The sequence below is a fragment of the Amblyraja radiata genome, chromosome 2 (genome assembly GCF_010909765.2).
Source record: "Amblyraja radiata isolate CabotCenter1 chromosome 2, sAmbRad1.1.pri, whole genome shotgun sequence".
Taxonomy (NCBI): Eukaryota; Metazoa; Chordata; class Chondrichthyes; order Rajiformes; family Rajidae; genus Amblyraja; species Amblyraja radiata.
This window is the reverse complement of record NC_045957.1, coordinates 93,829,020-93,855,906: the sequence shown is the minus strand read 5'-3', so window position 1 is coordinate 93,855,906 and position 26,887 is coordinate 93,829,020. Positions and strand designations below refer to the sequence as shown.

General features: G+C 46.4%; 1 protein-coding gene across 2 annotated transcripts in view; it reads right to left on the bottom strand.

The window, feature by feature from the left end:
- tpk1 (thiamin pyrophosphokinase 1) overlaps positions 1–26,887 on the bottom strand; it is a 354,474-nt gene that overhangs the window by 185,955 nt on the left and 141,632 nt on the right. For both annotated transcript variants that reach the window (XM_033050403.1, XM_033050412.1), the window contains exon 6: positions 22,912–23,007. In XM_033050403.1, the coding sequence (XP_032906294.1) occupies positions 22,912–23,007 (96 nt within the window). The remainder of the gene's footprint in view (positions 1–22,911; positions 23,008–26,887) is intronic.

The following is a 26,887-nucleotide window of genomic DNA, read 5'->3' as shown; positions in this document are numbered from 1 at the left end:
CCTGTCAATATCCCCCCCAAACTATTATGCACCCGACTCGCAATCCACACTGCCACCCAGTTTTGTGTCATTAGAAAACCTGGATGCACACACTATGAGATATTCCCTTGTTCTACCCATCGCTCTCCCACTATATTTGCTACCTTGTTCATTCGCTTTCCCAATTTCGATGAACGATCTTAGACACAAAAGTTAGTCAAAGTTTATTTTTCTATAGATGCTGCCTCCCCGGTGCCAGGACCAATGATGTCTCGAAGAGGCCGCAAGAAATTTTTTAAGGGGGAATGTAAGCAGCCAGAAGTCGTTGTGCACATTGGCATAAATAACATTGCTAGGAATGGGATGAGGTCTTGCAAAGTAAAGACAGACAAAGATTAAAAAGCAGGATTTCAAGGGTAATAACCTCTGGGTTACTTCCAGTACCATGTAGCCGTGAGAATAGAAATAGGAGGACAGGAGAGATGAAAGCGTGGCCGAGTAGTTGGTGCATGGGGGGGATTCAAATTTTTGGACCATTAGGTTCTCTTCTGGAGCAGACCCGACTTGTACAAGAGGGATGTGTTGCACCTGAACTGAAAGACGACCAATATCCTGGTGGGCAGGTTAACTAGTGCCACGAGGGAGGGTTTAAACTGGATTAGCATGATGATGGGATCCAAAGCAGTGGTGAAACAATTGGAAGGTTGGAATTCAGTACAGCAGTCAATGACAACAAGTTCAGTAGACAGGATAGGCAGGAGCATGGCAGAGAGCGAGGAAAGACAATTGCATTTTTAACCATTCTAGAGGCCTGCCAGGTAAGGCGCATGAGCTCATGGAATGTATAGGTACGTGGGACTGGGACTTTACAGCATTAAGGGCCTGTCCGACTTACATGACCTTGGCATGGAAATTACACGACTTCGTGATCGCGTTGAGCCGCGACGGTCCCGCGAAGGTCGGGCGCGATTACATGCGTACGCCTTCTGGAGCGCTTGACGTCATTTGAAGATGGAGTAACTCAGCGGGACCGGCAGCAACTCTGGAGAGAAGGAATGGGTGACGTTTCGTGTTGAGACTCTTCTTCAGTCTGAAAAGAAGGGTCTTGACCCGAAACGTCACCCAATGCTTCTCTCCAGAGATGCTGCCGGTCCTGCTGAGTTACTCCTGCATTTTGTGTCTATCTTCAATTTTCTTGGCCCCGCTCTGGGAGTAGAAGTGGGGGCGGATCCGGACCACAACGGCCGTGAGCCCCAGGCCGAGTTTGGCGATCGTTTGCCTGCTTTTGCTGCTGTTGAAGGTGAGACGTTGCATCGCGCCAGGGTCTTGGGCCTGTCCCACTTTGGCCGTCAGTTCCGCAACAGGCCGTTGGCGCGCGAAGATTTTGTTTACTACAAAAGTCGGAGTTCACTAAAATTTCGGAGCCCCGCGCGATGTCACGCACAACTACATACCCCTCCACGCTGCTCAGTGGGACCGGCCCCGCGCGGCCATATACGATGCCAGTGCACCTCAACGCGACCACGAGGTCGCGGAATTTGCATGCCAAGGACACGTAAGTGGGACAGGCCCTTTACAGAACCCTGGCTAAGAATATAGTACAACGTGACGTTATAGGTTATTAGGCACCAGTTAGCCTTCTTTAGTCAGGCATTCAGTATAGAAGTTGGGATGTTACGTTATAATTGTAAAAAGACGAAGGTTGCACATGGGTTATTGTGTTTCTTTGTGGTCAACCTGCTTTCGAAAAGACACCATTAAGTTGGAAAAAGGGAAAAGAAGATTTCCAAGAATGTTGCCAGAACATGAGGGCCTGAGCTAAGGGAGAGGTTGGGCAGGCTAGGAATTTATTCTTTGGAGCACTGGAGGCTGAAGGGTGATGTTATAGATGTTTATAAAATCATAAGGGACAGACATGGTGAATTGTGTAAGAAGGAACTGCAGATCCAGGGCATCACGGACTGATTGCAGAGAATCTCCAGGGTGAAGGTGAGCAGCCGGAAGTGGTAGTGCATGTCGGCACAAATGATGCCTTGAAGAAGAGGAAAGAGAAGAGGAAAGAGATGCTGCAGGGTGAATTTAGAGAGGTCGGAAGAAGGCTGAAAAGCAGGACCTCTAGGGTGGTTATCTCCAATTTGCTTCCTGTTCCTCGTGTTGGTGAGGGCAGGAACAGAGATATAGGGGATCTGAATGTGTGGCTGGGGAGCTGGTGAAGGGGGCAGGTATTTAGATTCTTAGACCACTGGGATCTGTTTTGGGGTAAGAGTGAATTGTACAAAAGGGATGGGTTGCACCTTAACAGGCGGGGGACCAGCTTTCTGGCAGGCAGGTTTGCCACTGTGACACGGGTGGATTTAAACTAAATAGTGGGGGGGAGGGGACAAATTGGAAATATAAGGATGGAGTTAAAGGGAAAGAGAGTATAGGAAAAAGTTAATAAAGACACCAGAATTAACGGGGCAGAAACCTCACGAAGGGATAGGAGAGTATGGCCAAGTGAAATAGGAATCTATGTGAAAGGTGAGGTGAGTAATGGATTAAAAGTATTATATATGAATGCACAAAGTATAAAAAGTAAAGTGGATGAGCTTGAGGCTCAGTTAGAGATTGGTAGTTATGACATTGTGGGGATTACAGAGACATGGCTGCAGGAGGATCGGGACTGGGGGCTGAATATTCAGGGTTATACGTCCTATAGAAAGTACAGGCAGGTGGGCAGAGGAGGTGCGGTAGCTCTGTTGGTGAGGGATGAAATTTGGTCCCTTGCGTGGGGTGACATACGGACTGACGATGTGGAGTCACTGTGGATAAAATTGAGGAAATGTAAAGGTAAGAGGACACTATTGGGAGTTATCTACTGGCCCCCAAACAGTATCCTGGATAGAGGGTGCAAGTTGCAGCAGAAGTTAAAATTGGCAAGTAACAAAGGTAATGCCACTGTGGTTATGGGAGATTTCAATAGCACTCACTCCCATAATGATGAAGTGCTTCGAGAGGCTGGTCAGGGACCATATTACCCCCAGACTCCCCTCCACACTTGACCAGTCCCAGTTTGCTTACAGGCCAAACCGCTCCACAGAGGACACTATATCCTCCATACTCCACCTGAGCCTGGCACATCTAGTGGAGAACAACACACATGTGCGAATGCTGTTCGCGGACTTCAGTTCAGCATTCAATATAATCATCCCTCAGCATTTGGTAAGCAAATTGGGTTAATTGGGCCTCAGCAACCCGTTGTGTAACTGGCTACTGGACTTCCTCACTGACAGACCCCAGTCAGTGCGGTTTGGAAACAACACCTCCAACATCATCTCTCTGAGCACCGGCTCCCCTCAGGGCTGCGTCGTGAGTCCACTGCTGTTTACCCTGATGACCCACGACTGTTGTGCCAGGTTTAGTACAAACCACATCATGAAGTACGCAGATGACACAACAGTGGTGGGCCTTATCCGGGACGACAATGAACTGGCTTACAGGGAGGAGGTGAAACGACTGGTGGACTGGTGCAACACGAACAATCTGATCCTGAATGTTGACAAAACAAAGGAGGTCATCGTTGACTTCAGGAAAAACCGGCACAGTCACACACCACTACACATTAATGACATCGATGTGGAGTTGGTCAGTAGCACTAAGTTCCTGGGGGTGCAGATCACAACCAGTCTGACCTGGTCACAAAACATCGCATCACTAGTTAAGAGAGCGCAGTAGCGTTTGCACTTTCTGCGCCGGATGAGAAGAGCTCACTTCTCCCATCCCGTCCTCACCACTTTCTACAGGGGCACCATAGAGAGCATTTTGACCAGCTGCATCTCTGTCTGGTTTGGGGACTGCAAAGCCTCCATGGAAGTCCGTGCAGAGAGTGGTGAGGACGGCTGAAAAAATCATCGGGTCTTCTCTTCCTTCAATCGGGGACATTGCGTGCAAACGTTGCTTGTCCAAGGCCAACAGCTTTATAAAAGACCCCACACATCTCCATCATGGACTGTTCACTCTGCTGCCCTCGGGCAAAAGGTATCGCAGTATAAGGAGCAGAACGGCCAGGTTTTGCAACAGCTTCTTCCCCCGAGCCATCAGACTCTTGAATTCCATATAATGTGCCGCCACTATTATCTATTTTATCTTTTTATCTATTTTATCTTTTTATCTATTTTATCCCTTTGTTATTTTATGTTGCACGGTGAGTCAGATGCAACAAAATTTGTTCAGACTTGAATTTGTTGTTGTATTTTTGAATGACAATAAAGTCTTTGATGATTTGATGATGAAAATGCAGGTCGACTGGGAAAAACAGATGGTTCTGGACCCCAATAAGGGAGTTTGTAGGTAGACCAAAATGCTGGAGAAACTCAGCGGGTGAGGCAGCATCTATGGAGCGAAGGAAATAGGCAACGTTTCGGGTCGAAACCCTTCTTCAGACTGATGTGAGGGTGGGGGGGCGGGAAGGTGAAATGAAGAGGCGGAGCCAGTGGGCTGAGGGAGAGCTGAGAAGGGGAGGAGAAAGTAGGGACTACCTGAAATTAGAGAAGTCAATGTTCATACGGCTGGGGTGCAAACTTCCCAAGCGAAATATGAAGTGCTGCTCCTCCAATTTACGGTGGTCCTCACTCTGGCCATGGAGGCCCAGGACAGAAAGGTCGGATTCGGAATAGGAGGGGGAGTTGAAGTGCTGAGCCACCGGGAGATCAGGTTGGTCATTGCGAACTGAGCGGAGATGTTCAGCGAAGCGATTGCCAAGCCTACGTTTGGTCTCACCGATGTAGAGCAGCTGACATCTAGAGCAGCGGATTCAATAGATGAGGTTAGAGGAGGTGCACGTGAACCTCTGCCGCACCTGGAAAGAATGCTTGGGTCCTTGAATGGAGTCAAGGGGGGAGGTAAAGCGACAAATGTAGCATTTCTTGCGGTTGCAAGGGAAAGTGCCCTGAGAGGGGGTGGTTCACGTGGGAAGGGACTAATTGACCAGGGAGTTCCGGAGGGAGTGGTCTCTGTGGAAAGCAGACAGGGGAGGAGATGAGATGATGTGGCAAGTGGTGGGATCACGTTGGAGGTAGCGAAAGGAAGAAGAAAGGAAAAAGGAGGAGGAGCCCGAGGGCTGAGGGATGTGAGGAGACAGCCCGAGGGCTGAGGAAGGGGAGGATACAGCAAGGGTTAACAAAATTGGGAGAATTCAATGTTCATGCCCGCAGGATGCAGACGAAACTCAGCGGGTGCAGCAGCTAAGCAGGAATGAACATTGAATTCTCCCAATTTTGTTAGCCCTTGCTGTCTCCTCCCCTTCCTCAGCCCTCGGGCTGTCTCCTCCCATCCCTCAGCCCTCGGGCTCCTCCTCCTCCTTTTTCCTTTCTTCTCCCCGCCACCCCCCATCAGTCTGAAGAAGGGTTTCGGCCCGAAACGTTGCTTATTTCCTTCGCTCCATAGATGCCGCTGCACCCGCTAGGTTTCTCCAGCATTTTTGTGTACCTCTGGATTTAGTGTTGTCTAATGAACCAGATTTAATAAGGAAACTCAAGGTAAAGGAACCGCTAGGAGGTAGTGACCATAATATGATAAGTTTAAATCTGCAATTTGAGAGAGAGAAGGTTAATTCACAAGTGTCAGTGTTGCAGTTGAACAAAGGGAACTATGAAGAGATGAGAGAGGAGCTGGCCAAGGTCGACTGGAAAAGGATCCTAGCAGGAATGACGGTAGAACAGCAATGGTAGGAATTTCTGGGCAGAATCCAGAAAATACAGGATCATTTCATTCCAAAGAGGAAGAAAGATTCTGAGGGGAGTAAGAGGCAACCATGGCTGACAAGGGAAGGTAGGGATGGAATAAAACTAAAAGAAAAGATGTATAATATAGGAAAGAGTAGTGGGAAGCCAGAGGATTAGGAAACTTTCAAAGGTCAACAGAAGGTAAAAAAAGGGGTGAAAAGTACGAGGGTAATCTGGCCAAGAATATAAAGAAGGATAGTAAAAGCTTCCTTAGGTATATTAAGAGAAAAAGATTAGTCAAGACAAATGTAGGTCCCTTGAAGACAGAAACAGGTGAAATTATTGTGGGCTAAAATTACCCATGAATCTGCCCATGACCGTACTACGTCTTTTTCGTCGAGTGGACTATCTTGCTTGCAATAGGATCTTTGGTTTGTAGGGTGAAAATGAGTAGTTAGTGCGACTTGGGTGGGGGAGGGATAGAGAGAGAGGGAATGCTGGGACTACCTGAAGTGAGCAAAACCAATATTCATACCACTGGGCTGTAAGCTGCCCAAGTGAAATATGAGATGCTGTTCCTCCAATTTGCGTTTAGCCTCACTCTGACAATGGAGGAAACCGAGGACAGAAAGGTGAATCCACAGAGTCTTATTCCCAGGGTAGAAGAATCAACAACTCAAGTGAAGATTAGGTGAGATGGGAAAGATTTAATATGAACACGAGGGGCATCTGTTTCATACAGAGAGTTGTGGGACAATGGAACTAGCTTGCAAAGGATGTAGATGAGACAAGTACAATAACAGCATTTAAAAGGCATTTGGACAGGTACATGGATAGAAAAGGCTTTGAGGGATATGGTCCAAACACAGGCAAATGGGACTAGCTTTGATGGGACATTTTGGTTGGCATGGACAAGTTAGGCCAAAGGGCTGCTTCCGTACTCGATGACTCTAATGAAAAGAATAATAATGCTAGGAGAAAATGGAATGGTAACGGGACAAGATAAAAAATAAAATATGGGTGTCAAGCAAGTATTAATTGGTTATGTGATTAATTATCTGAAATTGTTCATAAGTTCATAAGTTATAGGAGCAGAATTAGGCCATCTGGCCCATCGAGACGATTTCATCATTTCATCATGACTGATCTATTATTCCTTCTCATTCCTACTCTCCTGCCTTCTCCCTGTAACCCATGACACTCTTTTTAATCAAGAACCTATCAATCTCCGCTTTAAAAATGCCGAAGGATTTGGCTTCACCAGCCGTCTGTGACAATGAATTCCACATATTCGTACGGCAATTCGCATATCACTGTACTTTAATTGGCACATGTGACATTGAAAGATCTCTGAAACCTTTGAAACGTTTATTGCTAAAGAAATTGATCCTCATCTCCTTTCTAAAGGTATGTCCTTTTACTCTTGAGGCTGTGCCCTCTAGTCCTAGACTTTCCACATCCACTCTATAGAAGCTTTTCATTATTCAGCATGTTGGCCGGTGTGGGCAAGTTGGGCCGAAGGGCCTGTTTCCACACTGTATCACTCTATAACTCTAGGACTCTAAAATCTTACCAGCCATTGAAATCAGGCTAAATTGCCCAAAGTTTCCTCTCTTTCGCTTCGCTCCCTTCTTGGACAATTGGTTAACATTTGCAATTTGACAGTCGTCTGGGACCACTACTGACTCTACTGACTTTTGAAAGATCATTACTAGTGTCACCACAACCTCTAACGCTACCTCTTTCAGGACCCTGGGGTGTCGTCCATCTGGTCCAGGTGATTTATCCACCTTCATACCAGGAGGTGTCCCAAGAACCTTCTCCTTAGTATGAGTATATTCACTAAATTCTGCCTCTTGACTCATGGAAAATCTGGCATGTTGTTGGTGTCTTCTGCTGAGAAGACTGACGCAAAAATCCTATTCAATTTGTCCACCATTTCTTTGTTGCAATCACTGCTATATTAAGATGTCTGCAATATGCCAATTGCAAGTTGAAATTATTTTCATCAATTCGATTACGCTTCGATGGAACAGTGTGGGAGGCTGAGTTCAACTGGTGGTGGGGAGAGTGGGAATGTGGTGAGTGGTGAGTGCAACTCAGTGTGATAGATGTCTGCAAATTATCTATACAGGTGCACAACCTTTTATCCGAAAGCCTTGGGACCAGACACTTTTCGTAATTCAGAATTTGTCGGTCTTCGGAATGGAAATTTTTTAGCGTAGATTTTAATGGCTGGCTCAGTGGTAGAGTGCTCGGCTCATATCCGCAAGGTCGCGAGTTTGCGTCTTGATCCTGGCAGTTACTTGATCGCGAGTTTGAGTCTTCAATGTCGTTTTTTCTTGCAGAATAAATGTTTGTATGAAATGCAGTGTAGGAGAGGTGTACTGACTGTGTGGGCAGAACTTTGGAAGTGATTGCCCACCAGTCTAAAAAGCCGCTGTGTCTCCCTGTCCCTGGGATAGCAGGGGGCGATCAAACAGCACAATACCCCCCGGCTCCCCCTCCAACTCCAGAGGAATCCGCTCCCCGATGGGCCGCTACGGCGACAAGTGGCAGTTTGCCCACAGCCCGAGCTGCGCCCCCTCATCCGCCACACCAAGAACAAGACGTACCTTGCACACCATCAGCTTCTGCCCCTACGTGTTCCTCTGGAGTTGGAGCGGGGCTGGGCTGGAGTTCCTGCTGGCTGTGGGTCTCTGGGATCTCCGTGCTTGCAGTGGGCCTGGGGGTCGGTGGGCGGCGGTGGGAGCTGTGGACCTACGGACCTACCTCCGTGGAGCTAGCCAGCTTCGGAGCATGGAGAGCTGCAGGGGCGAGCTGCTGCGACCCGACACCGGTGGATGGTGACACCGGGAGCTCGCGGGTCCCCGGTGGGAGACTGCTTTGCGGGGCACCGGCAACGGCGACTTCTCCCGCCCGAATTACGGGGTTGAGAGTGACCTGGAGGGGGGCCTTACAACTCCCGGCGCGGCTGTAAATTGCCGCGGACTTGCTAGCGCCCGCCGGGGGCTTCAACATCAAGACCGGGGCAGGGCCCTACATCGCTCGGCGTTGCTTTGAGTGGCCGCTCCCTGATGGGCCCCTACGACGCCCCGAGCTGCGCCCCGTCATCCGCAACCCAGGTTCCTCTGTAGTTGGAGTGGGGCTGGGCTGGGCTGCTGCTGGCTGTGGGTCTCTGGGATCTCCGTGCTTGCAGTGGTCCTGACGTCACCGGTGACTGGCACGGTCCTGCTGAAATCGCCAACGTGAAGACAGTGCAAAGCCCCCGCGCCGGTGCAATGGGCGGGGAGCTGGAGAGGGGAGGGAAGGGGTCACACACATGGCCGGGAAGCAGAGGGGCGTAGGTGGGGTGAAACTGAAGGGAGCGACAATCTGCACTGTGTATCGTGAGTCTACCGTGGGAACGTTTTAACTCAGCGGGCAGGCAGCAGCATATTGTCAATTATTAACCCTCCCGCGCAATATACCCTCATCTTCTCTTTTATGAATGGGGATTTAGTTCCCCTTTCTTCGAGGACCGACCGGAGGTTCCGCTGTCACCTCTGCGGGCCGCCCTCGGTGAACGTTTTCAAGGACCTTTCTTCAAGGACCGAAAAAATGGCCGCTATTCGGAGGTTTTCGTTATTTGGATCTTCGGATAAAAGGTTGTGCACCTGTACTACCTTTATTGACCATGGCCCTGAGGAAGCAGTGAAGATTGCAGATGGGTGGTGAATATGATGCGCAAAATGCAAAATGTTACGGACAAAACACTCATCAGATTTACATCAGTTTTGAGGCACTTAAGCTAACAGTGATAGGGGGCAGGGACACAATGTAAAAACTTCAATGTGTAGGAAGTAACTGCAGAAGCTGGTTTATACCGAAGATTGACACAAAAAGCTGGAGTAACTCAGCGGGTCAGCCATCATCTTTGGGGAAAAAAGGAATAGGTGATGTTTGAGAGTCTGAAGAAGGGTCGCGACCAGAAACGTCACCTATTCCTTTTCTCCAGCTTTTTGCGTAAAAAGTTAAATGCTGATTATTAAAATACAGCAGAATGTCATCGACAAGCAAGCTCAGCACAAAAAGATCTGCCTCGGGACAATGACGTATAGTTTCTACTCATTGGTAATTAATTTAAAATGTATAATTTTAAAGAAATATGAAAAGAAATAACAAGTGCTTTTAATATATGAGATATTGCAAAAGTCGTGAAATTTTACTGCTATGGCAATGACTCGTGTTGAGAGTCCTTTTCTCCTACCCCACAGTGTAAGCCTTGTAGTTCTCAGATAATAAACATCTCACAAATGCTGATGGCTGTAAAATACAACAGCGTCTTCTCTTCTCTATAAACTACTGATTACTTTCGCTCAATCCACTCAACAGAAATGTACAATCCAATGCAAAATGAATGAAACTGTAGCCATAGCACTGATTTTACTTCGGAGTCACGCTCCCGCTACAGATTGAAAGACGGACCATCAGGTAGGTACCCTGAGGTCGTGTTTCTTTCACAGGAGAGCCTTCTGCTTTGTTTTACAGGCAGAGAACAAAAAGGCTCTTGAACAAACCTGTCCCCCGCTCGACTCCAACGGAGGAGCGTTCCATCTGTCGGGGGCAGCAACAGGCGGCAGGACCGCTTACCGGGCGCTCCACCATCCCCGACACCGTGCCGAGCCCAGTCCCACTAGCGCCTGAGCAGCGGGCTGGATGTAAAGCCACCCGAAAAAGCGTCCGGCCGGTGGCTTCCGACTTGTGGCTTCCCAGTGGGCGGCGCAACTCACCCGTTGCAGCGGCCCCTACAGCCTGTCTGTCTTTTTTAAATTTTTTGTCTAGTTAAATGTAGTGTTTGGTGTTTTTTAATACTAGTTTTAAATGTGTATATGTGGGGGGCGGGGGGAAACTAATTAAAATCTCTTCCCTGTCTGGGAGACCCGACCTTTTCCATGTCGGGTTCCCGTTGTCGTTGGGGCCTAGCACCGTGGAGCGGCCTCCAGCCTGAACGACCCGGGGGCTCGGGAGACTGCGGAGCTGCTGAGCTGCGGACTACTCACCATCGTGGGGCTGGCCGGCCTCGGAGCGTGGGGAGCGGTGGTGACTCGCTGCTGCTGCGACTCGACTCCTGGGGCTCGGAGGCTCCAGCAACGCAGCCGCAGGTCCGGTGGACCGGGACATCGGGAGCTCGCGGGTCCGGGGGGAGAGAGAGACCGCTTCCCGGAGCTCCCGCAACGCGACTTCTCCAGCCCGTGTCGCGGGGTTGGAACGACCCGGACCGGGACTGTACATCACCTGGCGCGGCTTCATGGCCGTGGGACTCACCATCGCCCACCGGGGGCTCCAACCTTGTACTTTCAGACCGGGTGCGGGGCCGTAAATCGCACCGCGCGGCCTAAAATGGCCGTGGGACTTATCATCACCCGCCTGGGGCTTGGACATCGGGAGAGAAATTGAGAGCAGGGGAGAGAAAAGACTTTGCCTTCCATCACAGTAGGTCCACTGTGATGGTTGTTTGTGTGAATTTAATTGTGTGTATGTCTGTAGGACATTGTCTTTGTTTGTATGGCTGTGGAAACGAATTTTCGTTTGAGTCTCACTGAGGCTTAAATGACAATAAATTTGTATTGTATTGTATTGTATTGTCGGACGGGGACGTCTCTCCACCCGCACGGGGGAGAAACAGCCGCATGAGCCGCATAGAGCGGCTCCTGGAGGAGGTGCTCCAGCGAGACGCGCTGCGTGAGGGGCGCTCTCGCAGGGGGAGTTCAGGCACTCCCTCCACAGTGCCTTTGTGCACTGCCCATCGCTTCCTCCTTACCCGAGGGTAGTTTTGGTGATCAGGACTGGGCTGGTCAGGAAGAGGGGACGCTGGCTGAAGAAGTCGTGAGTATGCCAGGGGTGCAGGACCAGGAAGAGCTGCTGGGTGTGGTGGACCGCTACGTGGCAGCCCCACGTGCAGGAAGGCCATTAGAGCCTAAATTAGCGGCCAGCATCAACCACCTCTCCAACAGGCCCCTACAGGAGCAGGTGGTTAATGAGGCCTTAAAGATGTACACAGCTCCAGAAAATTGTGAGTCCCTCAAAGTGCCGGCTGTCAACAGCCAAATCTGGGGGCACGTCGGGACAAATATTCGGAACCAGGAGCTGATACTGCAGCGGATCCTCAGGCTCCTGACGTCAGCCATCGCATCATTGCTCGTTCTGTGGACAATACTGAGATGACCACAAACCAACAAAACACTCTCGCACTGTTGTACAACACGCAGTTCGAGATAAATAACCTCCGTAAAGAAATCATAAGACCTGCCCTAAATCCAAAATTCGCGGGGTTGTGCAAAACCCCAGCCACTGAGCCAGACACACTGCTCTTTGGCAAAGACCTCACGAAAAAAGTAAAAGATATGGAAGAGGCCTCTAAAAATTTCGGTCTCATGAGGGCAGGCCCCGGGACGAGCAAACCCAAAACAACAATACCCAAGCGGCAGCACCCCATCGCGTCCACCAGTCGACGTCTACCATATGGGACTGGTGAAAGCTCGGGGTCCGCATTTATCATCGGAAGTCTTTTTTAGACCAAGGCCCAGAGCGGACCCCATGGAAAATGCGCCACCCCCCAACATCACCGCCACGTCAGACAACGCGCAAGACTCGCTGGTCTGGGAAGAGACAGAAGAAATACCCATAACCATGGAGGTAGGTGGGTCTGGTTCCTACCAGCATATAGAAAGTAGGGGCTCAATACTAACAGGGGGGAGATTACACCTGTTTAAGGGAGCATGGGAGTCTATCACGAGTGACAAGTATATACTCAATAGCATTAGTGTATACAAAATACAATTTATACTAGAAAAATTGCCACCAGTTCAACATTCACCCCAGAGGGTCTTTTCCCTCTCAGTTAAATAAAAAACGAGAGGGACAAGTTGAACTGGTGACACTAATCACAAAGGGTATCATCGAAAAAACAAAACATGAACCCTTGGAATTTGTATCAAATATATTCACAAAAACCAAAAGAGATGGTGGATGTCGCATCATCATTGACTTAACTTCACTAAATATGTTTGTTAAGTATGTACATTTCAAAATGGAAACGCTTGTTACTGCCAAACAACTAATTTCCATAGGATACTTCATGGCAAGCATTGACCTCAAAGATGCTTACTATTCAGTACCCATTCACAAGGATCATCGCAGATACCTGAAATTTACCTGGATGGGGCAACTATGGCAGTTTAAAGTGTTACCCAATGTATTAACATCAGCCCAAGATTATTCACCAAGATACTAAAAAGCCCTGGCAATTTTAAGAAGACAAAAACATATTGTCACGGCATATCTTGATGATATATTAATAGTAGACAAGACCATGGATTTGGCTATATCAGCAGTATCAGCTACCAAACAGTTGTTTGAAACCCTGGGATTTGTCTTACATCCAGATAAATCTAAGTTGAAGCCATCCACAACCATGGACTACTTGGGCTTCACAATTAATTCAGTCCACATGTCTGTAACTTTGCCAAAAGACAAAACAACTGAATTGGCACAATCATGCAACAATTTAATGGTCAACGAGCGACCAACTATTCGACAAGTAGCAAGAGTAATTGGGGAAATGGTAGCAGCATTTCCGGCTACACAATTTGGACCTTTGCACTATCAAAACTTACAAAGAGCAAAGGTACAGGCACAAAAACGACATGCAGGTCATTATGATCGTATCATGAAATTACCCACTGAAGCAATATCAGAACTACAGTGGTGGGCAGAAAACGTTTGACATAGTTTCAGCCCTATCATCATCATTAACCCTACTTTAGTTATCCAAACAGATGCCAGTGCTCAAGGCTGGGGAGCGACTAACTCCATATCCAGCACAGGTGGTAGATGGACTAACCTAGAGTCATCATTACTACTTTCACTGGGCATTAACTATCTAGAGATGTTGGGTGCCTTTTATGGTTTAAAAGCATATGCATCCAATATGCATCACTTGCATGTACGGTTACAAATAGATAATACTACGGTGGTGGCCTACATTAACCATATGGGCGGCATAAAATCGATATCATGCAACAAATTGGTCAACACAATTTGGCAATGGTGTGTCGAAAGACATATTTGGCTATCAGCAACTTACCTGCCAGGTAAGCTAAATACAGTGGCAGACACCGGGTCACGCAAATTTAATGACAACACCGAATGGATGTTAAACCCCAAAGTGTTTGCAAAGATTATTAAGCAATATGGCACGCCAGATATCGACTTATTTGCATCAAAGCTAAATCACCAGGTACCTATGTATGTCGCTTGGGAACCAGACCCTGAGGCAGCAGCGGTAGATGCGTTCGCGCTGGATTGGGGACATTTCTTCTTCTATGCATTTCCTCCCTTCTGCATCATCAGCCGTGTACTACGCAAAATACAAATGGACTCTGCTTCAGGTATTTTGATAGTACCCGACTGGCCTACACAGCCATGGTTCCCATTACTCCACGACATCCCTCCGAACATCCACAAGAAAACAGTACTTGTCCAGCATCAAAAAGTGGGAGAAGTACTGCTTGGATACAGGGACCACCTACTCAACCGCTACAGTTACCAACTTCACCACGATGAAGGACTCAGCTACAGTGCCATCAACACAGCTAGAAGTGCCCTGTCTGTCTATTTAAAACAAGCTCCAGGACAACAGGCCATGGGGTCCCACCTGCTGGTGGTCAAACTAATGAAGGGTATTTACAACTCTAAACCCCCTAGACCAAGGTACACCCATATATGGGATGTCAGTGTGGTCCTGACATACCACAGATCCCTCAACCTGGAACAATCTACGCTCAAAACACTCATGTTGATGGCAGTTGTATCTGCACAGAGGGTCCAGTCACTACACCTATTGCAACTGGACAACATGATCACAGCTCCAGACCAGATCTCTTTCATTATCCAGGGACTGATCAAACAGAGCAGACCAGGAACACCTAATCCAGTCATGGAATTCCGGGCTTACCTGCCAGAACCACGGTTATGTGCCATGACCCACCTACTGTCCTACAACCAAAAATATTCGAGGGAGTGAAAAAGCCTTATGGGTCAGTCATAAAAAACCTTATGGTCGGGTGACAAGCCAAACCATTTCGAGATGGCTCAAGCAGGTACTAAAAGCTGCCGGGATTGACACTAACATGTACACATCTCACTCCACAAGGGCAGCATCCACATCAACGGCCGAAAGAATAGACGTGCCGATAGACCACATCCTGGCTACAGCAGGATGGTCGAGGGAAACAACGTTCAGAACTTTTTATAACAAGCCGTTGGCAAAACCTGTTTTATTTGCAGAAAATATTTTACAGACTGCAAGTATTTAATTTAAGCCCAGGGGAGCAGTTTAATTCTTGTTGTTATTGTTAACAAATACCTTTGTGTTTTTCTACAAACAGATTCATTGGTTGATTACGATAACACACTTCCTCCCTCAAGGACTTCGGCAGTGAGTGAAGTAATAACTGTTACACGGTTTGAAATCACAGAGCTTTAAAATCTTCACGTAGTCACTCACGTGACTCCGAAGTAAAATAGTAAGATTAAACGAGAACTTACCAGTTTGAAGTTTGATCTGTATTTTATGAGGAGTTACGAGAGGGATTACGTGCCCTCCGCTCCCACCCTCAATAATATGGGTCAAACTGATAACTGATGTCTCCTTTTCTTTACTATGTTTATTTCAATAACTGTGTCTATCTGTGATTCCACACCGCTGCTTTGAAGTATGCCGCGCATGCGCGCTGAGCGGGTTCTCCACGTAATCCCTCATCGTAACTCCTCATAAAATACAGATCAAACTTCAAACTGGTAAGTTCTCGTTTAATCTTACTATTTTATTTTCCATTTGACTCCTGTAAATGTACTTCATTTTACCAGCTATTTTTATATTCATGCCTACACCGGTCAATTTCTACAGGTATAAAAGCACTTACATAATATATGGCATTGGGAATTAATCACTTTAGGATGCAGTTGGCTTAATTGCATTAGAAGAAAAACATTGCTTAGATATGGACCTGTGTTCCACAAATAGTCACTGTCACCAAAGGAAATAATATAAATCAATTTGTTTTGTTACAGAATTCCACAGGTACTGCTGCAATCATTTGCTCAAGTATTTCAACAGTCACTAATCCTTTCTACGCCGAAGGAATCATATTACTGCCTAATGGGGATTACAGTTGTGACCAAGCGCATCTTTGAGGTCAGTTTTGATCACAAGAGAAATTCATGTTTGGACATTATCTACCCATCTTTCTATGCATATTAATTTATCACATCAATAGCTTGAATGAAAGCTCCTATGCAATTTTCTGTCGACACGCTTTGGGATACTTTAATAAAAGCAGCATTCACCATTCCTATCAGAGCATCCTTAAAGATTCAATTCTTGAATTTGAACTTAACATTGCAACAAATTGAGGAATGATTTCCAACAACCTGATCAGTGTTTCCTTGTATTAATAAACATTTCAAACATTTCAAGCTGAACTTTTACATTTTAATTTGTTTATCGGTAACAGGTTCAATTGGGATATGTGTAAGAAATAACTGCATATGCTGGTTTAAATCGAAGGTAGACACAAAATGCTGGAGTAACTCAGCGGGTGAGTCCGACCCGAAAGTCACCCATTATTTTCTCCAGAGATGTTGCCTCACCCGCTGAGTTACTCCAGCATTTTGTGTCTACCTTCAGTTGGGATATCATGCTTTCCACATAAATGTAAATCCTGGGCTTCCGCTCTCACATAATACAGAGAAGTCTATCTCCCTAGAATTTAGAGCATTTTCATTTACTGTCAAACAAACTAGCATTCCAAGATTTTGTAATATAAAGACGAGGCATACATTATTTTTTGAAGCTTTCTGAATTACTACTTCATATAAAAAGTCTTTACAATGGATCCTGCAGCTTCTCCTGTAAGTAAAATATTGTTTTCACGTTACAGCAGTGCGTAAGCCAAAAATAAAAACAAATGATCTTATCTTTCAATGCAGCATATTCCAAATAACAGATTATCAATTTCTCTCTAAACGCAAGTGCCCCAGAGTAAATTATTTTAGTTAATCATCTTGTTTGAGTGTTATTGCAAAAAGTAATTCTGTTCCATGGTTTCACACTCAATCAAGATTTAACAATAAAATTCACTAGCACCATATCAGAGAAACAAGATATTGTCAACAAAGATAAACTCTCCCACATACCAAGAACAAAAGATGCCTGTCAGTTAAGCTTGATAAAGGCATTGGTGGGACCTTGTGTGGGACATCAATAACATTTTCTGAGTACGTTGGAGGATGATATTCTGATAACTGAGAATGGCTTTGGTGGATACTGGATCACAGAGGAAAAGAAAATCATGTTATTCTCTATTTTTTTTACCTTTGCCCATTACTTCACTTAGAGTCGTAGTTACAGAGTTATACAGCATACAGACTATTGATCACCAATCCATATTGATCCAGCGCTTGACCAACATCCTTTTATGGCTAGGCAATTCAAGTGCTCACCTAGATATGTGTGAAACGCAGCTAGTTACTCTGCTTCCATCATTCTCTGAGGAAGTGTATTCCAGGAACGCACCACTCTATGGGTGAAATGTGTCCCTCAGGTTCCCTTTAAATCACTTAAATTCGAGTGGTCTTGTTTTATTGATCTACGGGGAAATTGGTCTGGGGAAAAGCTTCTTGCAATCCATCTTACCTAATACCATCATGATTTTATGCCTATCTCACCTAATACCATCATGATCTCTGCACCAAAAGCAACAACTGGAGACCTCCAGGAAATCAAAGCACAAAGGGTTGAAAGTATATACTGTGTACTACATCCCCGACTAACACACAAATAAATTCCACAAATTACTGAGAATTTCAAAAAATTCAGTCAGTCTATTGCATTTTTTCCTACATACATTAGTCAACATAAGTCAAATCCTTGGGGAGACGGCCATGTTTTGAGAGGTGGGGGACAATTCCCACCCCCCCCCCCCCCCCATATTTTGTGACCTGGGCTAATGAATAAATGAATAAAATATTGCATGTAAGTTTCTCAAGTATCTGAGAGAGTTATGAGCTGTTTTTTAACAAATTATTCTGATGATTTTCACAATGGCAGGCAGTGACTAGTGGGGTACCGCAAGGCTCAGTGCTGGGACCCCAGCTATTTACAATTTATATTAATGATCTAGATGAGGGAATTGAAGGCAACATCTCCAAGTTTGAGGATGACACTAAGCTGGGGGGCAGTGTTAGCTGTGAGGAGGATGCTAGGAGGCTGCAAGGTGACTTGGATAGGCTGGGTGAGTGGGCAAATGTTTGGCAGATGCAGTATAATGTGGATAAATGTGAGGTTATCCATTTTGGTGGCAAAAACAGGAAAGCAGACTATTATCTAAATGGTGGCCGATTAGGAAAAGGGGAGATGCAGCGAGACCTGGGTGTCATGGTACACCAGTCATTGAAAGTAGGCATGCAGGTGCAGCAGGCAGTGAAGAAAGCGAATGGTATGTTAGCTTTCATAGCAAAAGGATTTGAGTATAGGAGCAGGGAGGTTCTACTGCAGCTGTACAGGGTCTTGGTGAGACCACACCTGGAGTATTGCGTACAGTTTTGGTCTCCAAATCTGAGGAAGGACATTATAGCCATAGAGGGAGTGCAGAGAAGGTTCACCAGACTGATTCCTGGGATGTCAGGACTTTCATATGAAGAAAGACTGGATAGACTTGGCTTATACTCGCTAGAATTTAGGAGATTGAGAGGGGATCTTATAGAAACGTACAAAATTCTTATGGGGTTGGACAGGCTAGATGCAGGAAGATTGTTCCCGATGTTGGGGAAGTCCAGGACAAGGGGTCACAGCTTAAGGATAAGGGGGAAATCCTTTAGGACCGAGATGAGAAGAAACTTTTTCACACAGAGAGTGGTGAATCTCTGGAACTCCCTGCCACAGAGGGTAGTTGAGGCCAGTTCATTGGCTATATTTAAGAGGGAGTTAGATGTGGCCCTTGTGGCTAAAGGGATCAGGGGGTATGGAGAGAAGGCAGGTACGGGATACTGAGTTGGATGATCAGCCATGATCATATTGAATGGCGGTGCAGGCTCGAAGGGCCGAATGGCCTACTCCTGCACCTATTTTCTATGTATCTATGTATCTATGAACAATTTTTTCTAATGTTATCTCTGTGGTACAGTGGTGCAGGTGATAGAGCTGTTATCTCACAACGCCAGAGACCCGGGTTCAATCCTGAACCTAGATGTTATTTGTGTGGAGTTTGCACATCCCTCCTGTGACTGTGTGGGTTTCCTCCAAATGTTCGGGATTCCTCCCATATCCTAAAGAGGTGAGGGTTTGTAGGTTTAAGAAGGAACTGCAGATGCTGGAAAATCGAAGGTACACAAAAAAGCTGGAGAAACTCAGCGGGTGCAGCAGCATCTATGGAGCGAAGGAAATAGGCAACGTTTCGGGCCGAAACCCTTCTTCAGACTGATGGGGGGGTGGGAGGACGGGAAGAAGAAAGGAAAAAGGAGGAGGAGCCCGAAGGCTGGGGGATGGGAGGATACAGCAGGAGGGCTGAGGAAGGGGAGGAGACAGCAAGGACTAACAACTAAGGACTAGCAAGGCCTAAGGGTTTGTAGGTTAATTGTCTGCAAAATTGCTCCAAAAGTGTAGGGAGTGGATGAAAAAGTGGGATAACATGGAACTTGTGTGAATGGGTGATTGCTGGTCAGCATGGACTCCATGGGCTGAAGGGCCTGTTCCATGCTGTATCTCTCAGATAATTTAAAAATATATCCCATATTTCTACCCCCTTGTGTCCGTCCTTCTGACGAATAGAAATAATGTGCTACTATTGCAGTAACTTGATACATGAGGTTATCCCTCAGGTTTATTCTTAATTTATAGAGTAGAAACAAGGAACTGCAGATGCTGGTTAGTACACTCAAGGACATAAAGTGCTGGAGTAATTCTGCAGGTCAGATAGTATCTCTGTATCGCTGGAGAACATGGGCAGGTGACATTTTGGGTACCAACCTAACCATGAACTCCAGAGATGCTGCCTGACCCCCTGAATTACTCAAGCACTTTGTGTTATTCTTAATTTAACTTCCTAATTTATCTTCGTCACCTCTCATATCTGGCAAAATCCAAGTTAACTAAAATGACATTTTTTTAAAATGTAATCATTGTTCAGGCTCCTGAGAATTTAGCCTTTTGTTTCATTGGCTGCAATGAGATCTGGAGAAGTATGGACTTGGCAAAATCCAAATTGGATATCAATGCCTAGGTTATTGGCAAGTTAGTGTCAAATGATAACACTGTTGATATTGTATTCAATCATTTATTGATGAATATCATGGGAGAATAGGTAGGGTGAATGCAAGTCTTTTACCCAGGGTACGGGAATCAAAAAGAAGGGGACATACTTTTAAGGTGAGAGGGGCAAGATTTAACATGAACCTGAGGGGCAACTTTTTCACTCAGAATGCGATGGGTATATGGAACGAGCTGCAAGCGGAAGTAGTTGAGGCAGATACTATAACAGCATTTAAAAGACACTTGGACAGATACATGGAGAGTAAAGGTTTTAGAGGAATACTAGACTTAGTGGGATCTGTTGGTTCCCTGTCACATGGGAGGCCTGGTCCCCCAACGCAACCCGTTCCCCAACGCAATATTCCACCACTCACCCGTTCCCTCCCATCAAATCCACCCCTCTCTGTCCCCCTCTCCCTCTACTCCCCCCCCCATATCCCACCTTGCCCATCACCCCGGACCCCTTCTACCCCCTCCCTACCCCCCTGCACTCCATCACCCCTCTACCCCACTCCCTCACTCGCTTTCTCCCTCCCTCCCTCTCTTTACCCCCTCCCTCCTTCCCTCTCTCTCCCCCTCCCATCCCTCATCCCTCTCTCGCCCTCCCTCCCTCATCCCTCTCGCCCCTCTCCCTCCCTCCGTCTTCTCTCCCCCCCCACTCCGTGTAATGGTGCGGTGCGTTAGGGCCCGACCCGGGACCCGCGGTGTCTTGGGGGTGCCCCCCCCCCCCCCCCCCCCATCTCCCAATTTCCCTCACCTTCCTCCCCTCACTCCTATTCCCTGCCCCAAGACCTATCCAGGTCGTAGAGCAGCGCCAGGGCCTGGAATGCGGCCTGATTCTCGTACTCGGCCCGGCCCTGGCTGTAGGCGGCCAAAGCATTCGCGGACCTGGGCCTCGACGGAGCCGGGCTCACTGTGCTGGGGGCGGGGTGAAGTTTGCAGGCAGCTGAGCCAGAGCTGCCCGCAGAGCAGGAAGCAGAGGCTGTGCTGCAGGATGGTGGCAGCCGGGCGGCCCCTGAGGAACTGATGCCGGACCCAGGCTTGCCCTTGTTTCCAGCCCAGGCCCGGGCTCGGCCCGCGGCACCAACGTCTCTACCAGGTACTGCGTGGCCGCAGCTCCTCGGGCGGTAGCGCCACTCCTTCACCATGCCGACCTCCAGCCGATTGACAGCTGACGTGGCCAATCAGTGTGGCGATGGTGTCTGACAGGAGAGGAGACCAATCTGCATGGTGGCGACTGACAACATTCTGCGCATACGCGTTTTTTACAATTTTTAAACCGCGATAACTTTTACAATATACCATCGATCGGTACGAAACTTATGCACTCGCAGCACAGGAGAATGGTGAGTAAAGGGGGTGAAGAATCGCAGCACATTGCGCAAATAGAAAAATCCCGCAAACCGGAAGAACACAAGATCAGAGTTTTAGTTATGTACTATACTAAGTAGGACCTGTTGGGTCCCAGTGACACGGGAGGCCTGGTCCCCCAACGCAACCCATTCCCCAACGCAATATTCCACCACTCAGGGGAGGTTGTGTGGGGGAGAGGGGGAAGGGGGGTTGTGGGGAAGGGGGGGTTGTGGGGAAGGCGGGGATGTGGGGAAGGGGGGTGGGGAAGGGGGGTGTGGGGAAAGGTGGGGGTGTGGGGAGGGGAGGATGGGGAAGGGGGGGTGGGGAAGTTCTATCTATCTATCTATCTATCTATCTATCTATCTATCTATCTATCTATCTATCTATCTATCTATCTATCTATCTATCTATCTATCTATCTATCTATCTATCTATCTATCTATCTATCTATCTATCTATCTATCTATCTATCTATCTATCTATCTATCTATCTATCTATCTATCTATCTATCTATCTATCTATCTATCTATCTATCTATCTCTCTCTCACTTGACTCGGCATTCCCGGAATCATTTGGCGTTTTGCAAAGACAACTGCATCTGCAGTTCCTTCCCATTGAAGAAGAACTTTGGCCCCAAACAATTCTTAATCCATTCCCTTCACAGATGCCGCCTAGCCCGCTGAGTTCCTCCAGCACTCTGTGTTTTTTTACTTAACTCTGAAATTGAAGATAGACACAAAAAGGTGGAGTAACTCAGCGGGTCAGGCAGCATCTCTGGATAGAAGGAATGGGTGACGTTTCGGGTAGAGACCCTTCTAAAGTAAAGTAAAGTATTCTTTATTGCCATTCAAACTTGTTAGTTTGAACAAAATTAAATACCTTGTAGTCATAACAGAGAATAAAATAACAGAACACAAAATGAACACAGTTTAACATCCACCACAGTGAGTTTACCAGGCACCTCCTCACTGTGATGGAGGCAAATGTCTTAAAGTCCTTGTCTCTTCCTTCCTTGTTCTCCCTCTGCGTTGAGGCGATCCAGGCTTTTGATGTTGGGCCCCCTGCCGGGTGATGGTAAGTCCCGCGGCCAAATCTGAGCTCTGCGAACGGGCCGGTTCATACTCCGCGGCCCGGGGCGGACGAAGCTGCCACCCTCCAGTCCAGCGGGCGAAGCTGTTGTTGCAGGAGCTCCGGAGAATCGGTCACCAACCTGGGACCTGCAAGCTCTCTCTTCAGACAATCACAAGCACTCTCACCGACGAGAGTTCAGTTCAGTCTGAAGATGGGTCTCGACCCGAAATGTCACCCATTCCTTCTCTCCAGAGTCGCTGCCTGTCCCATGACGTACTACGGATTTTAGGCCGAGTGGAGTGTCTTGCTCCGCTCTATGATCTATGGTGAATACTCTCCAAAACCCCACGTGACAAAATCCAAGCTATTTTTTTTTACAATGAAGTGTTTTTGGTTAAAACAGAAAAATCCCGAAGCCAAAATGTCTAAACACTGGATGTCTGTAAATTACCTTCAATCCTTGTTCTGTTGTTTTCTGAAGTAGTATCTGTAAACACTTTGTAAAGTCAGTGAGGTCTTGATCCATTGTGTCAATGATCTCACAATCCTAGAAAAATAAAAGATTATAGGTGGTAAAGAAATAGATAAATTCCATGACATATTTTGCAGAGAGGGTCAAATTGAATAATGGGTACCAATGTGAATTGGTGGTATTAAAAAATCATGTGGTAATTTATCTGGCAGCCGTGTCAAGAACACTGCACAGAGTGAGTCAAGGAGCTATGCAGCATGGAAACAGCCCTTTTGGCTGATTTTGTTAATGCCGACCAAGTTGGCATTCTGGGCTAGTCCCATTTCCCCACATTTGGCCCATATCTCCAGAAGAATCTCAACACGACACGTCACCCATTCTTTCTCTCCAGAGATGCTGCCTGTCCCGCTGTTACTCCAGCTTTTTGTGTCTATCTCCATCCCTTATCAATATATCTGTTCAAATGTATTTTGATAGTTGGAACTGTACAACTTAATAGAGTCATAGCGTCATTCAGCATGGAAAAAGTCCCTTCAGCAGAGTCACTCCATGATGACCACCAAGCTAGTCCCATGTGCCTGCTTTTGACCCAAATCCCTCCACACCTTTCCTATTAAAGTATGTCCAAGCGTCTTCTATTCATTTATTCTACCTGTCTCATCTACTTCCTTCGGCAGATCATTCCATACACCAACCAACGTGTGTGAAAATGTTGCCCCTCAGGTTCTAAATAAATCTTTCATCTAACTTTAAAGCCAGGCCCTATAGTTCTTGTTTCCTCTACCCTGGGAAACAGACTCTATGACGATACAAAAATTACAGATGTTGGAGTCTTGAGCAAAACACAAAGTGTTAGAGGAACTCAGCAGGGCAGGCAGATCAGAGGAGGAAATGGACAGGTAGCATTTCAGCTCAGGATCTTTCTTCAGACTGATAGGAGTGAGGAGAAGAGAGCTGGAATAGAGGGGTAGAGGCGGGGCAAGGCCTGGCAAGTGTTAGTTGTATACAGGTGAGGGAAGGGTATCCAGGATGGCTGGTGCTAACGTTGAAGCAAATATCTGTGCAACAGCCTCCCCAATTTTCTCCCAAGCTTCCCACAAAGCCAGAGGACGTACTTCGTCAGGCTCTGGGGATTTATCCATCTCAATGCACCTTAAAACCACCAATACCTTATTTTTAGTAATTTGATCTGATCAAAGACATCACAGCTCCCCTGCCTCAATTCCTTAGCTTCCATGATCTTCCTCTCAGTAAAAATGGGTGAGAAGTTTTAATTTAATATCTCCCCGATCGCTTGTGGTTCAACACAAAGATGGCCACACTGATCTTTAAAAGGACCTATTCTTTCCCAAGCCACCCTTTAACTCTTAGTATCCTGTAGAATCCCCTGGTATTTTTGTTTACCTTGTCTGCCAGTTTCATTCCTTGTCCTCTTTTTGCCCTCCTGATTGCTATCTTAAGTACACTGCAACCTTTCTTATAATCGTGGAGAGATATGCTTGATCCCAACATCTTAAATCTGACATGTGCCTCCTTTTTCCTGACTGGAGCCTCTACATCTATCATGAATCAGGGTTTCCTAAACTTGCCAGCCTTGCCCTACATCCTAACAGGACTATGCTTTCCCTGTACTCTTGCATTCTCACTTTTGAACAATAGTCCAGTCCATCACATGGACTACACTCCCCACCACTGAATCCATCTGATGTCTCACTACCTCAGAAAACCAGCCAACATAATCAAATACCTTTCCCATCTGGTTCCTTCTTCTCCCCGTTCCCATCCAGTAGAAGATACGGAATCTTGAAACCGTGCACCACCAGACTCAGAAATAGCGTCACCCTCTCTATTATCAGGCTTCTGAATGGTCTTTCCATAAGCTGGGGTACAGTCCGATTTGCCTCTATCGCATTGTAAACATTGGACTTTGTCTCTGGAACTGTTATACTGTAATGCTGAGAACTATATCTGTGTTGTGAATCTTTTCCTACGGTCTACCTATTATACTTGAGTTTGGCTTGATTGTATTTTAGTATAGTATTTTCTGATTTGATTGGATAGCATGCAAAACAAAGCTTTTGACTGTACCTCGGAACATGTGACATTAATAAACCTAAACCTAAACTTTAACTTGCCTGCAATTATCCTTGCAACTCTAATCATAAAACAAGGATTTGGGATCCCAATCCTAACTCCTGGTCAGTTGTGGGTGGGCATGCAATGATGCTGGAAGCTAATTTGTTGCTTTATAAATGAGGTCTAAGCTTCTTCAGTTCCTGTACCTTAATTATGTAATTCCAGCCAATTTGTCAACTATTTTAGAAGGGATGTCACCGAAAATTATGCAACAATGAATTTGCCCTTCATGAACAAGTAGACAGTGGAATCGATTGCCAATACTTCATGTACAGATCAATAATAAGGAAGAGGGAAAGTTGGATCCTAATCTTCCTTTCAACTTATGGAATGTATTACTTCAGAATGTTAAAAAATCCATTTTGCTTCACCACCAGAGTGAGACAAAAGAAATTCACTTCATGTTTTCATGCAGGTCATCATATTAAAGTTGCAGTCAGAACCAATTACATCTTGAGATACAATGTCACCATACAGATGACACCTGCCCATTTTGGGCGGGCAACCTCACTGAATAAAATACAAAAAACTGAAAACTTTGGAAAGATTAAACTTGTCAAACTGAACCTTTTCTTGATTTCATCAATCAGAAACATTAACTCTGCTTCTCTCTCTGCAGATGGTTTTCCAACCTGCCAAATATTTCCAGTATTTACTGCTTTTACTCCAGGTTTGCGATGTCAACAGTGTTTTTGCTTTCTGACCTGAATAGATGGAAGTGTAATTGAACAATAAGCGGCTTTCTTGGTGGATATGTATTAGCTACAATCTAAATACATTCCCATGGGAAAGAAATGTAGGGACACTATAGCCAGAGTTGAATTAGTGATCAAAAAAGATACTGGTAAAATAGAATATTAAAAAAGTACACAACAGATGGTAGATTGTTAATAAAAGTGAGAACAAACCTATTCATAGGCAGTTAAGAAGGGAGCATAGAAAAAAATTAGAGAGCATGAGAAAAGACCGCAAATAAATATAGAGGGGAACAGATTTGTGAGAATAGAGGTGGGATCAATCTGAGGGCAAAGAGGAACGTTCCTCATGGAGGCAGAAGGCATGTCTAAGGTGCTAAATAAGTAATTAACATTGTTTTTCACCAAAGAAGATAAATAGGAGATTCTGGACAGAATAAAACTGGATATAGAGAAAATAATAGAAAGGCTAGAGTACTTAAAGATGATGAATTCCCTGGTCAGATGAGATGCACTTGTGCATATTGTGCAGAGTAAGGGGGTGTATGACAGAGGCTCTAGATATAATCTTGCAAACATTTAAAGATTCAGGGGAGGTGTCCAAAGATGGGAACATTGCAAATGTTACATGTTGGACAATGGGTGAAGAGATATATCTTCTGACAACAGACCAGTTTAACGTTAAGATCGCATGGATGAACTACAACAATTGTTCATCCCTGCCTGGCATAAAAATAAATTGGGGAAGGTGAAACAACCGTGGCTAACAAGGGAAATAAGCGATTTTGGTATTTCGACTCGCTTGCTATAAACATTCTCGGCAGCTGTGCTGCTATGTGTGTGCAGGCACGTTTTGTCCGTGGTCGGGGTCGGACCCGGGTCTCCAGCACTGCGGGTGCTGTTGAGTTGCTGCTGGGCTGTCCCCGTCCCCTCCCGGGTGTCCCGTCCCTGTCCGGAGGTGTCCGGAGTGGCCCTGGGCTGGTGGGGTGGTCGCAGCCCTGGACTTGCAACCGGCGCCAGCCGCAAGTCCGGGGCCGCCAACGCCAGCAAAGGGCTGCCGGCCAACCTGGCGGGACAGGCAGAGCTGAACTGGAGCCAGTGCCCCTCCTCCACGCCGGCTGCAA